Below are 14,082 nucleotides of genomic sequence, written 5' to 3'. Positions count from 1 at the left end.
AGGTAGAATGATTTCGACGGAAATCCTCTAAGATTAGACGTGGATCATTAAGAATACAGTCTACACCAATATTCTTAGAACACTTGAAGTAGCACAACCTCATTCTTCTTCTTAATTGAAAAATGTGTTAGAAGTAACTCTTGCTAATATTTGAGAAGGCTTAATGTTATTGAAAGAAAAAGAAAAAAAGAGCACAAATTACACAATAAACAAAATTTAACGTTGCTGAAATCCCACCTTCTATTCACCCGCACATCATGAATAACTAAATCAAAATCGTACCATAAATGTAAGGCAAAAGATCATAGATTCTTCCCCGTAGTGACCAAACATCATGCCAAAAAAATTAAAGCAAAGGCTCAGTACCCCAACAAAACCGTCTTCTAAGCAAGAAAGAACAGTTCCAATTTTTCAAATGAGGAGAGGCAGTACTTATATATTGTTAATACTAGCTCATTGGATGTAGAGAGTACTGCCTAGTTTATTAGTGATAGTCTAATTCATAAAACATACATAATCTGGAAAAGAAAGCAGAGAAGCTTCCGATTCATCGTTGAAGAACGTCTTAATGGAACAGTTTAACTTAGTACGTACTGTTCAAAGTAGTTTAGTATTACTTAGATATAATAGAAACTAGAGAGTGGATATTACTACTCTTTCTTAATTTTTTAAAATGTCATTCTTTATTATTTGATAAGATTCTATTGTAAATAAAATCTCCTAATTGAGAATAATATCATCAAATTGAAAGTAATAATTAATATCCACTTCCTAGAAATTATTAATGTGAAATAAAAAGATTCAAGTAGAAGTTTATTTTCTTTCACAACTTTGTGGACATAATTTCATTTTAGTTCTCGAAAATCCAAAATGACCATATTGATCTTTGAAATTGCTCTTTATCTCTCATTTAATATTGTGATTAACATTTTGCTAATAGATTATGACAAGTAACACTTGACATAGCCGATGTAAAATAATAGATAAAGTGCAATTTCATAGATCAAAATAGTTATTTAAAAAAAATCGAGAATTTAAATGAATCATATTTATAAACTTAAGTTCATTTTGCAAACTCAAGGGACTTCTTTCCATGATGAGCATTGGCAAAGAAGTTGTTCATGTAATCTTGGAACATAACTTCCCTATAACGAGCCACCCCTTCTTTCTTCACAAGCTCTTCCAATGGCCCAATCTTCTCGGTAGGTTTGGGAAAAATAAACACTGGAATTGATACCCTTGATTCAGTGCTTGTTGTCCTTACTCTGTGTTCAGCACTCTTATACTTTCCATTGCTCAGAATCTTATACCAAAGACACCACTGTTAGAGACATGCTACTCTAAGATTCTAATTAAGAAAAATTAGAATTTTTTATGTTTGTTTTAAGATCATAATAAATACTACAATTTCATATATAAACATATTAATGAAAACAGAAAACAAAGTATTGTTTCTCAAAATTTTAGAGCGACAACTGATTTTTTATTAGTTCATTGTCACTTAATACATCATATGGACATAATAGTTTCTATTCTTTTTTTGAGTTGTGTACAAAATTAGTTCAATATTTTTACAAAAACAACACATTTCTCATTTTAAATACTAAAATATCAAACGAATTAATCCTCTATCTTTTTTTCTCAAAAGAAAAAACCAAAAGTTAATTCTTGTTTCAAATATATTGTACATAGTTACGATTTAAGTGAAAAAAAGACACAATAAACTAAAAAGGTAAAATAGATTAACTAACATTATTCATCTATTTTTCTCTCATATCATGAAATTAAATAAGATAAAACAATCGTGTTCAAAATAATCATGAAAGAATCCTAATCAGACCAAAAAGACGGGATTCAGTACTTACCATCTCTAAAATTTTAGTTAGTAGTTAATTAATCTCAGATAAATTTTAGGATATCCTAATATTTCATATATATATACCTGAATAGTATCTCCAATGTTGATGACTAGAGCACCAGGAATTGGTGGAACTTCAAGCCACTCTACATCATTATGATTATTATTATGTTCATCAAGTTTGACATATAAACCACCAATGCCATCTTGGAGAAGTACAGTGATGGTTCCCATGTCTGAGTGACGCCCTACTCCAACAGTGAGATCTGGATTTGGGCATAATGGGTAATAGTTCATGTTAACCATCTTCATTCCAATAATACCCTCAATTCTTGACTCTTCTACTCTCACTCCAAGGTTCTCTATCAAGATTTCTACTATGTCCCTTACCATCGTGCTTGATAACTTTAAATAATCGAGTGCAACTTCCCTGAAGACATAGCAACACCAAAAAAGAGGGGAAAATGAAAAAAAAATGTTGTTCCATGAGATTATATAACTATTTATTTTAGAAAATATTATCTTTCATACAAAAAATCAATCACTATATATTTGGATTTAAATATATATAGGATAAAATATGTTTTTTGCCTCTAACATTTGCAATTTTTTCAAAAATATCTCTAATGATTAATTTGATTCAATTTTATCTTTAATATTTTCGATTGATTCAATTTTATCTCTAACATTTTCAGGTTATGTCAAAGTTACTTCCAAATGTTTTCAATTTTGTACCTAATGATTTAGATGAAATTAACATCCAAGAATAATTTTGACACAAATCAAAAGCATTAAAAATAAAATTAAATTAAATTAAATGTTAAAAATATTTAAAAAAATTACAAATATCAAGAATAAAAAACATATTTTACCTATTATGTATTTATATTTAAACATATATTTTAATACTAATAACAAATTTGATGACCGAATTTTTTTATACACATAACATGATTAATTTACTTTAACTTTAAATATAGTTAAAAATAACAATAGATTTTAGACTAAGTTATGTTCTATTTTATTATAGGTAAATTCTTGGTTATATTAACTATTAAAAATCAAACAGAAATTCAAGCATAGTAATTTGATGTTTGCATATGCAAAGTACTAAAACATTTCAACTATAATGAAAAAATGTTACAATAAAGTAAAGAGAAGTTCATACTTGCATTCATTAGGCCAATATTGGAGAGCGTCATGATCATCAGTATATCCCATACTAATATAATCTTTCCATTCTAATGCTTTTTCTTTCTCAGGTGCAAAACTTGTTCCATATTTCACTTTTGTACTTGGACTCACCCCAGGGTAAAATAGAGATTTCTCCTCAGGTGACAAGTTGAAGAACTTGTGAGCTGAATCTTTGAGAGATTCCAGCAACTCCAAAGGGATACCATGATTCACCACTTGAAAAAATCCAAGTGTCTCAGCTGCTCTAACAATTTCATCCAACGCTTTCTTGTGATCTGGACCCCTAAGTTTTGATAGGTCAATTGGTGAAACATCATGTCTTTTTGTTTTTACTTTCTTGATTCTTTCTTCTTCCGGTTGTATGTACCTATGAAATATCAGCACAATTAGTAATACGTGATTATTAGGATTTAGAGATATGATAATTTTAAAAAATTGTGAATTCTTTTTTGTTCTTCAAAATATTTTCCAATTTGAAAGTTATTTTAAGCTTACAGCAAAGCTTATTATCAACTATGTTACGTATACACAAAAATATTTTTAAAATATTATAAAATATGATAAATAATAAAAAATATTATATTTTTATAAGTGATAAACCATTTTTGTAATTGGTAAACTGTTTATTTATTTAATTTAAAATTTTGAACGAATATTTAGATAACTATTTAAAAGTTATATACAAAAATTTGGATAGAAAATTGAATCTCTAGAATTTTTTTAATTTTTAAAAATATTCTTAGTCATTGACAAAAAAATTGTAAAAAAATCTACTAATTATAAAATTACAAAATTATAATAATAAAAATATTCTTTTCTAATCTGCAAAAAATCAAATCAAAATCAAATTTCTAAAATAATTTGTGAGAATATATATTTTTAATGTTGGTTATTTTTGTCGTAATTAAAAATATTTTTGTTGTTATAAAAACGAGAAATTTTTATCAACGTTTTCAAAAATGGTGAAAATTTTTATAGTTTACCAATATTTTTACTTTGGTAGGTACAAATTATAAAACCATCCTGTTACTTAATGAGCTTGAGGAATACATTGTTACTAATTTTATGTTAATAAATGCTATTATATCTATGATATTGTGCTTAACTTATAAAAAAAAGTAAATATATAATATTTAACAAATTTTAAATATTTTATTTTTATTTTAAATATTTTATTTTTTATTTATAAAAATAAGTTAGATAATTTAGACACTATAATAAAAAATATCATAAAATTCACCTTTTATGTTTCAATTATTTGATTCCTTAGCTTACTAAGTTTCATATTAGTCACATTTAGTAAATATTTTTATTCAGTCAGAATAATTGACGAAAAATGAAGAAAAAATAATAGTAAAATAATGTTTATTGAACTTTTAGATAGATTTTGTTCATTTTGCCACGTCTGACACAACTATGAAAAGCATTTTAAGTATACCAAAAATACTGATATTGAGATTAATGACTAAATTTTATTAGAGTACGCACTAATATTCTTGAAAATACTTGAAAATTTTTCGATATATAAACTACTTTGAAATACGGAATATAATGCATAACTGTGTACCTTTCTGGCACCTCTGATAAACCTGAGTCTATTAGGCCTTTTACACCATTGCCATTTTTGACAACAAAATCATACAGTGAATCCGAAGTGTTGAAATTTGGAGCCATAATGGGTATAAGTGAAATTTGTGTATTATATATGGAGTGTGAATTGCTATGCTCTAATGCAAAAAGGCCTGGTCCCTATTTATATTGCGGGTTGTGATAGTAGCTACTTCTAATTATGAGAAAAAATAAAGTGTATAAAAGGCAAGATTCAGGGCTTCGGAAAAGTAAGCAATTTAAAGAAGGGTGTGGACTTTCTATTATTTTTATTTTTTATTATGTTGACTACTTAGATATGTTATAATTATTCTAAAAAACCATTAAATTATTGAGATCAACGTAATGAGATATATATGAATGAGTTGGAAGTGGGATTCTACAAATTAGAAGGAAGCATGGAAAAGGACAACGTGGTTGGCCATGAAGTAAATTAATTAATTACACAGAGACTGAAATAGTATCTACATTTTTTTAAGATAATAAATGTCATAAAATTATTATATCTATAATATTTCTCTTCAAATAAAAAATTTTTTTGAGTTTTTTTTTTTACTTTATATTATTTTTTTTCCTTTTAAAGTTCAATAAGGATTGTGCAAAAGAAGAGTTTTTGCATGATATGTAGATCTTGAAATTTAATTCAAAGAAATTAAACCTAAATAGAATGATACCATCACAGACACACCAAAAACTCAATTAATACAAAAGTTAGTGTCTCAAGCAATTCACTATCACAAACTATCTATGAAGTACGGACACTTCGTTGAGTTGTCGTGTTCGCGTGTTGGATACATTTTGAACACGACATCTATCGACACTCATCCGACACGCGTGTCTGTTGTGTCCAATCGCGTCTTAATAAAAAATAAAAAATTCTTTTCAAGACACGTCTGGACACACCTAAATACCATCACATGTCAGCGTGTCCAATCTTATTCTTAATATATATTCTTAAAATAAATTTAGATATAGTATATATTATTATTTATTAAAACAAAAAATAATTTAAATATTTGATATAATTAAAATAAGACATTAAAAATAATTAAAAAGTTTAATTTATATTTTAATATCAATAAAATATCAAAATATCATTACGATTTATCTAAAAAATACTTTATATTTTATATGTATGTTCCCCGTGTCATGTAAGATTTTAAAATTCGCGTGTCGACGTGTCCTGTGTCGTGTCATGTCTCGTGTCCGTATCAGTGTCCGTGCATCATAGCAAACTATACTTAATGAATTATACCAAACAAAGTTAAAAATTCTAAATCACATGGTAGCTACAACATACAATTTAAAATCCAAAATAGTCATAGAGACATATTCACAAACAATGGTGTATGAACTAAAAAAGAATAATGTTTAAGCAAAGTAAGAGGAACAAACTCAAACACTAATGTAATTCATTTAACTAATAACATAAGATTAAATTCAAGAATTGAGTTTCATTCCTAATATAACCCAAAACCAATGGAACACACAAAGTTGATATAATTGGGTTAAATAAGACCAGTTTAATTAATCTTGTATTATTAGATAAATGCCTCAATCATTCAAAAATTCAACAATTTGGTCAAGCATATCACATTTACATCAATGCAAATAGTCATATATAGAGGAAAACAATCATTGATTTTCAAAGATTTGACCAAAATTTCATTAAAAGATTTTTGAGACAATTTGACAACCACTTGACATATGCAATTATCAAAAGTGCAAAGAAAATGCAACCAAGTGTCAATTTATAGACCAATTCAAATGAATGTCATTCAACCAAATTTCCACCAACTTTTCAACAACACAAGCATTAACACCTTAAAGTCCTGAACATAATCAAACATAATGCAAGCAATCATAATCCAAACAAGCATAATCTAAACAATTCTAGCAGCAACTTTTTTAGCAAAACAATCCTTCTTTTAACATCAATCCATACAAATTCACTCAAAATGATACAAAATCAGCATCATTAACTATCAAAAGCAGCATGATGCAAATAATTCAGCAGCAACTTCTTAGCAAAACTAGGAGTAAAATAGCGAATCAACAATACACTCAAGCATTTTTCAACAATACTAGCAGCAATTCTCGACTAAATCAGTTTTAACGCACTGAATTAACATAATCAAACAATTTTCAAACACTTCTAGCAATATATCACAAACTAATAAACCTAAATCTACCCTATCTTATCCTCCTAAAATTCACTAACAGAAAATCAAAATCCAACTAAACTAATCTAGAATCAAATCAAGGAACTAAAACTAACCAAAAACAGAAATTGAAAGTAAAATAGTAACTTGGATTATGAAAATATAACAGAAAAGAGGGGACAGGGGAGGAAGTGGTGTCGCAATAGCAGTGATAGCACTTTCAACCCACACGAATTCAGCAGTAATATTTCAACAATCCAACAGAGAATCAATTAATCAAATTGCAATTCAAACTTAAGAATCCCAGCAGAAATATCTTAGAAATTCAGTTAAACAATTCCAAACCAAATGAAGTTCAAACTCAAGAAGCATAATAGCATAATTAATTGAGTACAAACTAACACCAGAAAACTCTAATTATACTCTAAATCCAACTAACAGTAGCAAGTCTTCAGCAAAAACAACCTGAATAGCAGTGAATTAATGCAATCAACATCACCAAAACAATTTTAGCATCGAAAGTCACCAAAACCAGCAGTAACCAGGTATAATCCAGCAATGTCAACAGCATTTTCACAGCAAAACAGCAGGAGCACAGCGAATTATCACAATCAAGCAATTAATGATATACTTCCAACAGCTTATCCATTAATTCTACAGAAAACTAATTAAGCCAGTCCAAACGAATTCAGCAGTAATATCTCAACAATCTGGCATGAAATCAATTAATCAAATTACAATTCAAACTCTAAATTCAACTAACAGTAACAATTAATCCTAACAAAATCCACTTACAAACTATAAATTAAAATATTACTAATCCTAAATTAACCAAAACAGCAAACAAAATTTAAACAAAAGATGCCTTGGAGGAAAAGGCATCCACTGGTTAACCAAACTTTTTAATGAGATTTTAAGGTAAAAAAAGATGCATGATGAGTGGAGAAAAAGCACCTTGGTACCTATCTACAAGAATAAGGGGGATATACAAAGTTGCAAAAACTATAGAGGGATCAAGCTCATGAGCCATACCATGAAGTTGTGGGAAAGAGTGATAGAACGGAGGCTGAAAAAAGAGACACAAGTAACAGAGAATCAATTTGGATTTATGCCAGGCAGATCCACCATCGAAGCGATATACCTGTTAAGAAGGATGATGGAGAGGTACCGTAGTAATAAAAGGGATCTACATATGGTGTTTATTGATTTGGAAAAAGCGTATGATAGGGTGCCAAGGGAGGTCTTATGGAAGGTTTTAGAAAAGAGGAGGATAAGGATCGCATATATTTGTGCAATTAAAGACATGTATGATGGGGCCACAACTAGTGTGAAGACCCAAGGTGGTGTGACAGAGGAATTTTCTATTGGTATATTACACCAGGGATCATTCTTAAGTCCATATCTTTTCACATTAGTCTTGGAAGTACTCACAGAGCACATCCAAGAGCCTATGCCATAGTGCATGCTTTTTGCCGATAATATCGTCCTTATAGGAGAGTCAAGGGAAGACCTAAATAAGAAATTGGACTTATGGAGAGAATCTCTAGAAGTATATGGTCTGTGCATAAGCCGTAGCAAGACGGAATATATGGAATGTAAGTTCAGTCTGAGAAGGGAAAACCCTAATATAGAGGTGAAGATTGGAGAAAACATCCTACCAAAAGTTAAAAATTTTAAGTATCTTGGGTGCATCATATAGGATAATGGAGAGATTGAACAGGATGTAAATCATAGGATCCAAGCAGGTTGGTCAAAATGGCGGAGTGCATCTGGTTTTATATGCGATAAAAAAGTGCCTTTAAAACTTAAAGGTAAATTCTATCGCAATGCTATAAGACAGGCTATGCTTTATGGTACGGAGTGTTGAGCAGCCAAAGGGGAGCATGAACATAAGTTGAGTGTGGCAAAGATGAAGATGTTGAGATGGATGAGTGGTCATACGCGATTGGATAAAATAAGGAACAAAGATATAAGGGAGAGAGTTAGAGTAGCACCCATTGTAAAAAATATGGTTGAATCGCGTCTCAGGTGGTTTGGACATGTGAGAAGAAGACCGACAGAACACCCAGTCAGGAGGGTGAATGAGATGGAAGATGGACAAGGGGTAAAAGACAGAGGAAGGCCTAAGAAGACCATCCATGAGGTGGTCAAACGAGATTTACATGTAAATGGTCTCTCTGTAGACATGATACATGACAGAGTACAATGGCGTCATTTGATTCATATAGCCGACCTCACCTAGTGGGACAAGGCTTTGTTGTTGTTGTTGTTGTAATTAAGAACCTAACTGCAAACAGGGAAAGAAAACACAGAGACAGGGAGATAGCGACAAGGAATGCTGCAACTGGTGGGTCGCTGGCGGTCTAGGCATGACAGGAAGAGGGAAGAAGGACTGCCGTGGTGGTATGTGATTCGATTCTGTGCTTGAGAAGGAGAGGGACTCTGTTCCGCTGCTCTAAAAGTTCTGTTTCAGTAAAAAAAAAAGAGCGAGCTAGAAGTGATGGGTCTCGCACAGAGCAAAGCAGAACCAGTGGCGATGTGGGTTCTGGGAAGAAGAAGGCTCGGGTTCAATGATGATGGTGGTTTCTGGTTTGAGGAGGTGCAGGGGTGTGCGAGATATGGGAAGAGAAAAGAAGGAAAGAAAGGGAGGCTCGCTGGCAGTTAGGGTCGCTGGCGTGGTGGAGGGTGGTTGACGTGAAGGTGATGGTGGACGACGGCGAGGAGGAGCTGATGCGGTGAGTTCTGGGATCGCGGAGGTGGCTCGCGATGGTGGTTCTCTGGTTTGGCGAGGAAGTGGATAGAGGAGAAGAGAAAAGAGGAGAGGAAGAAGAAAAGAGAAAGGAGGGTGGTTCGGGTGGCTCGTAGAGGTGAGGCGAGGGGAAGAAGAAGAAAGAGAGAGAGAAAGAGTGGTCGCGGCGAAGCGTGGTGTGGCTCGCTGGCGATTAGGGTTTGGACAGGGGTGCCAAGCTCGGCATTCAGCGCCAAGAGGAGGCTCACAACTTCAATCCACTCTGCCGAGTGCGTACACATAAACAATACTCTTTCCCAAGGTGTGTGTATGCACGAACCTGTGTGCATACGCAGAAGCAGCTATTTTCAAGAAAGGCCATTCATTTTGATCCTGTTCCGACAAAAAAAATTCATAGTCACGGCACTAAACGCCGAAGCTGGTATTTAGTGCCAGCAGCGCCTGTACGCTTACTTCGAAGGGAGATTTGAATTTTGGAAAAGTAAATCCTGAAAATTAAATCCCGTGGGCCCTTCCCATAATTTCCCCTCCCAAATCAGTTTCCCTCCCCCCTCCCCCGCCCGCCCCAACTTTACCGTTCTCTCTTCCCATTAATTCCCTCTCTATTTTCTATTATCCACTTACCACCACCCCTTCCCCACTAATTCCATTCAAATCTTTTTCCCTCTATTCCCTTACTAGCTCAACCTTTCTCCCCCCTCTATAAATACCACTTTTCACCCCCTCCCTTTTCACCCATTAACCACATTCACTACCCTCCTTCTTTTCTTTCCATTACCCTTCCAATTTCTTACTCCCTCCTTTTTTTTCCTTTTTCTATTCGTATTATTTTCTTTTATTCTCCTATATTATTGTTACTTTCCCTCTCCACTCATTACCACCATATTTTGCCCTTTTTCTTTCCATTCTTTTTTTCTTTGCTCAGGGACAAGCAACTTTCTAAGATTGGTGTGACCACACCGCTTTTTCTTCTTTTCACTTAGTATCATCCATGGCACCCAAGACTGGAGAGTCTTCTTCTAGAAAGAGAAAGGAAAAGACCCCAGTGACCGACCCCTATGACTCACGCCGATTCAGTTCCAAGGTCCATGAGAACCACTTCTATGAGATCACTGGGCGGAAGAGGGTGATTCCGAAGGTCCGGTTTGATCTTAAACTGGTCGAATACCCGGAGATACAGGCTGAGATTCAGAGGAGGGGCTAGAGCACATTATGCAACCCAGTCACTGAGGTGAGCCAACTCATTGTCCAAGAGTTTTACGCCAATGTTTAGGTCACATACAAGCATGTGAATGGCGTAAACTCCAGCTCCAAGAACTGGCGCACCATGGTCCGGGTGCGAGTCCTTGATTTTAGTTTATAGAGTGTCAGAGAGACACTCCACCTACCACACACTAGGAATGATAATGAGTCCTATACTGAGAGGGTCAACCATGATCAGAGGCTGGAGCATATTCTTGTAGACATATGCCTTCCAGGAGCCCAATGGTGGCTCAATTCAAAGGGGCAGCCTATCCAGTTAGGCCAGCACAACCTGAAACCGGTTGCTGAAAGATGGTTGGAATTAATAAATAGAATTAATGAGAATAAATAAAGTTAATGATAATTAAATAATAAATTTTTTAAATAGCTTAATAATTATATTAAATTATTATTAGTTAAGAGATGATACTAGAGGAAGTTATTAAATGAAGAGAGATAATAAAAAAATTAAAAAATATATAAAAATTACAACTCGAAGAAAAAGCTAATATGACAATAGGACCCTAGATGGGATATCATTCTTTAGTTATAAAAAAACATATGTATTAACTTTTATATGGATAAAATAGATGATTTGGTCCTACACTGATCTAAATTTTGTTGGATAGGTTATTTGGTTCAGAAACTAGCTGCACTATTTTGAAATTATCCTATTTTAAAAGATTTTAGATAATCTTACTTTTAAAAATTATAAATCTCTCTAAATATCTTTGATAGTCCTAGACTTTGGAGACAACAAACTAAACTTATCAAGTTTTCACCCAAATCTTACCCCACTTGAAAATGGTGGTATATTGATTGAGAAATTGGCTATGTAACTTACTGTTTCTATATTATCCTAAATGAGAATCCGAATTTACAGCCTAATCTCTAACAAGCAATAAAGATCATCAATCAGCAAGCAACTTTCTAGCACATCAAATTCAAACATACAAATCATATAAATCACATGAAAAGGCATAATTAGTCACATATCACTAAATCAATCATATGCATTCACTTAAGAGCAATTAGCCAACTTAATCTTATTTGTTTATGATACAAATTAGGAGTTTCTTAAGTCTCATAGTTTCATAATTATTTCTATTATAACTTGTTGCCCATTATTCTATATGAGCATGTGAACAATATTCCTATTTTTTTAACAATTTTGAAAATGTCTTATGTGCGTTTGGCTACATCTTTCAGTATGAGTATGGTATTTTTAGGTGATCTATATTTTGACATCGACACATGGATATTTAACCAAACCATTACGGTAATAAGCTTCAAATAAAATATTTAGGAGCACAATAACCTTTGGCAAACACTACTAGATGATCAAACATTTCTAATCTTATTTCATCACATAGAAGAGATTTCATTATATGACATTAATTATAAGTAAATGATAATGAATTACTCTTGCAAGCATAGAATGTGGCCTACTGGATCAAATTATTTCTGATACCAAAAATATTACACCCTATTATTTTCAAACTAGACTTATGCCTTATATGGTTTATATTGGTTGTTGATACTCAAATTTTACGGAACTTTTTAAATAAAACATTTACATAAAATAATTTATAAAAAATTATGAATAAGTAGTTTTTATTTCTAAAGTCGTTTAAAAATAGTGAGAGCCTTGATCATTAGAATCATTACTAGTTTGGGAATATAAATGAACATAGTGATACTAATACGAAAAATGGGTGTATTAGACTATAAAGGCAAAAATAATAACAAACTTTACTCATATCAAATAATCATATAAATAAAGAAAAACAAACATCATAGCCACAATTATAGTCACTCAATAAAGATAAAACAAGATACATGGAGAATTCTAATTCTCTCACTTTGCATAACTATAACTAAAACAATCGCCTATTCTCCATCCTTAATATGAATTAGAGCAAGTGCTTAACATTATGTATCTATGTCCTTGATGTCCCACACATAATCATCTTATAGTGTACTGGTCTTTTCAGCTCAATTGAGTAGTGTATTGCTTCGCACCGCGTTGTTCTTGAAGATAGTAGGGGAAGAGGGTGAGAAACAAGAATGAAGGTTTTATATGTATTGAGAAAGGGGGTTTGAATCAAAAACCCTTTTCAAATATAAATGCAAAACTTAGCAAGCAGAAAATTTTTCTGTTTTAGTCTCTTAAAACAGCAGAAGATAAAAGAGGAAAGAGTAGAGAGAATGACACCAGCATGTATCTTGGTTCAACCTCAAAGTGAAATGATGTCTACATCTAGTCTCCACCACAATAATGACAAAATTTCACTATATCAATTTCGAGATCACAATCACCAATGACAAGACCAAGACCAAAACCAAGACAAAAATGAATCAAACCGGTTTTACGCCAAGACAAAACAAAAATTCCAAGATGAAATAAAGATCCAAGACCAACTTAATCTAAAACTATGTGGATTTTTCTTCCTAGTTTATGACTTTTCATTCTTAGGCTTTTTTAAATAATCTCTCACAGAATTATAAGTCTTTTTTGTATATTAGAAAGATTCAAACAAAAACTGAATATATCAAATTAAGATCAAAGTAAAGAAGAACGACACTCAACGTGCTGTGTTTGATTTCTGAATTTTGTCTTTGATTTCCTTGAATCCTAATTCTTCTTATAGCAAAATCTTAGTTTTGTTGATCGTTGCAGCAAACCATTCTTCATCTTTCTATTTTTTTATATCTTGCTCTTGATAATTAATTATTTCCAAAAATTATCAAATTAGTGCTTTATTATTCACACTAGTTGTTTCTATTATCTCTCATAATTTTCATTCTTGTTTCCTTTTCTATTTTGTAGTAATAATCTCCTTTATATTCTCTTCATATTTTGCTCTTGATAGTTGATTCTTCCCAAATCAAATCAACATTAACATCAATGTCGAATCTGAAACTTTAAAGCAAAATCAATCAAACCATAATTCTTCAATCAACCAATTAAACAAATGTTTGTCATCACAATAAAGTGTAAAATCTTTTTCTGGAATCAAAAAAGTGTTTTTCAGTATTTTATCTATATGGTGTTGCCGTATCCATTCCTAGCCACTATTTTAAAATAAAAATAGTGATGGCACAATGATGTTCAATTATTATTTTCAAAAGTCTTTGTTAGTCGAAGTGGTGTGACTTTTAGATGTTTTTTATTTATATTATGACACATGTGACTCATGACTGAATGCCTACAACATTAAAATATACAGAATGTAAGCACATAAACCTTGACTTAATTTTCTCTTGAC

General features: G+C 31.9%; 1 protein-coding gene and 1 pseudogene across 1 annotated transcript; one reads left to right on the top strand and one right to left on the bottom strand.

Moving 5' to 3' along the window:
• Positions 1-205: 205 nt before the first annotated feature.
• Positions 206-4,752, bottom strand: LOC130951160 (scopoletin 8-hydroxylase). The gene is made up of 4 exons (XM_057879788.1): positions 4,620-4,752; positions 3,027-3,419; positions 1,943-2,288; positions 206-1,303 (listed from the first exon to the last, which is right to left on the bottom strand). Exons 1-4 carry the CDS (start codon positions 4,724-4,726, stop codon positions 1,064-1,066), a joined length of 1,086 nt encoding a protein of 361 aa, XP_057735771.1. The 5' UTR covers positions 4,727-4,752; the 3' UTR covers positions 206-1,063.
• Positions 4,753-7,930: 3,178 nt separating this feature from the next.
• On the top strand, positions 7,931-9,064 carry LOC130948621 (uncharacterized; annotated as a pseudogene).
• Positions 9,065-14,082: the final 5,018 nt, after the last annotated feature.

Source organism: Arachis stenosperma, chromosome 9, assembly GCF_014773155.1.
Source record: "Arachis stenosperma cultivar V10309 chromosome 9, arast.V10309.gnm1.PFL2, whole genome shotgun sequence".
NCBI lineage: Eukaryota > Viridiplantae > Streptophyta > Magnoliopsida > Fabales > Fabaceae > Arachis > Arachis stenosperma.
This window is presented reverse-complemented; position numbering and strand designations above follow the sequence as displayed.

What these genes read in the sequence shown, in the direction of transcription:
- LOC130951160 (XM_057879788.1), bottom strand. Translation starts at nt 4,726, where the DNA reads ATGGCTCCAAATTTCAACACTTCGGATTCACTGTATGATTTTGTTGTC. An exon ending in TTATCAGAGGTGCCAGAAAG is followed by an intron (nt 3,420 to 4,619) that starts GTACACAGTTAT and finishes GATATTTCATAG; the next exon opens with GTACATACAACCGGAAGAAG. An exon ending in TATTGGCCTAATGAATGCAA is followed by an intron (nt 2,289 to 3,026) that starts GTATGAACTTCT and finishes CTATGTCTTCAG; the next exon opens with GGAAGTTGCACTCGATTATT.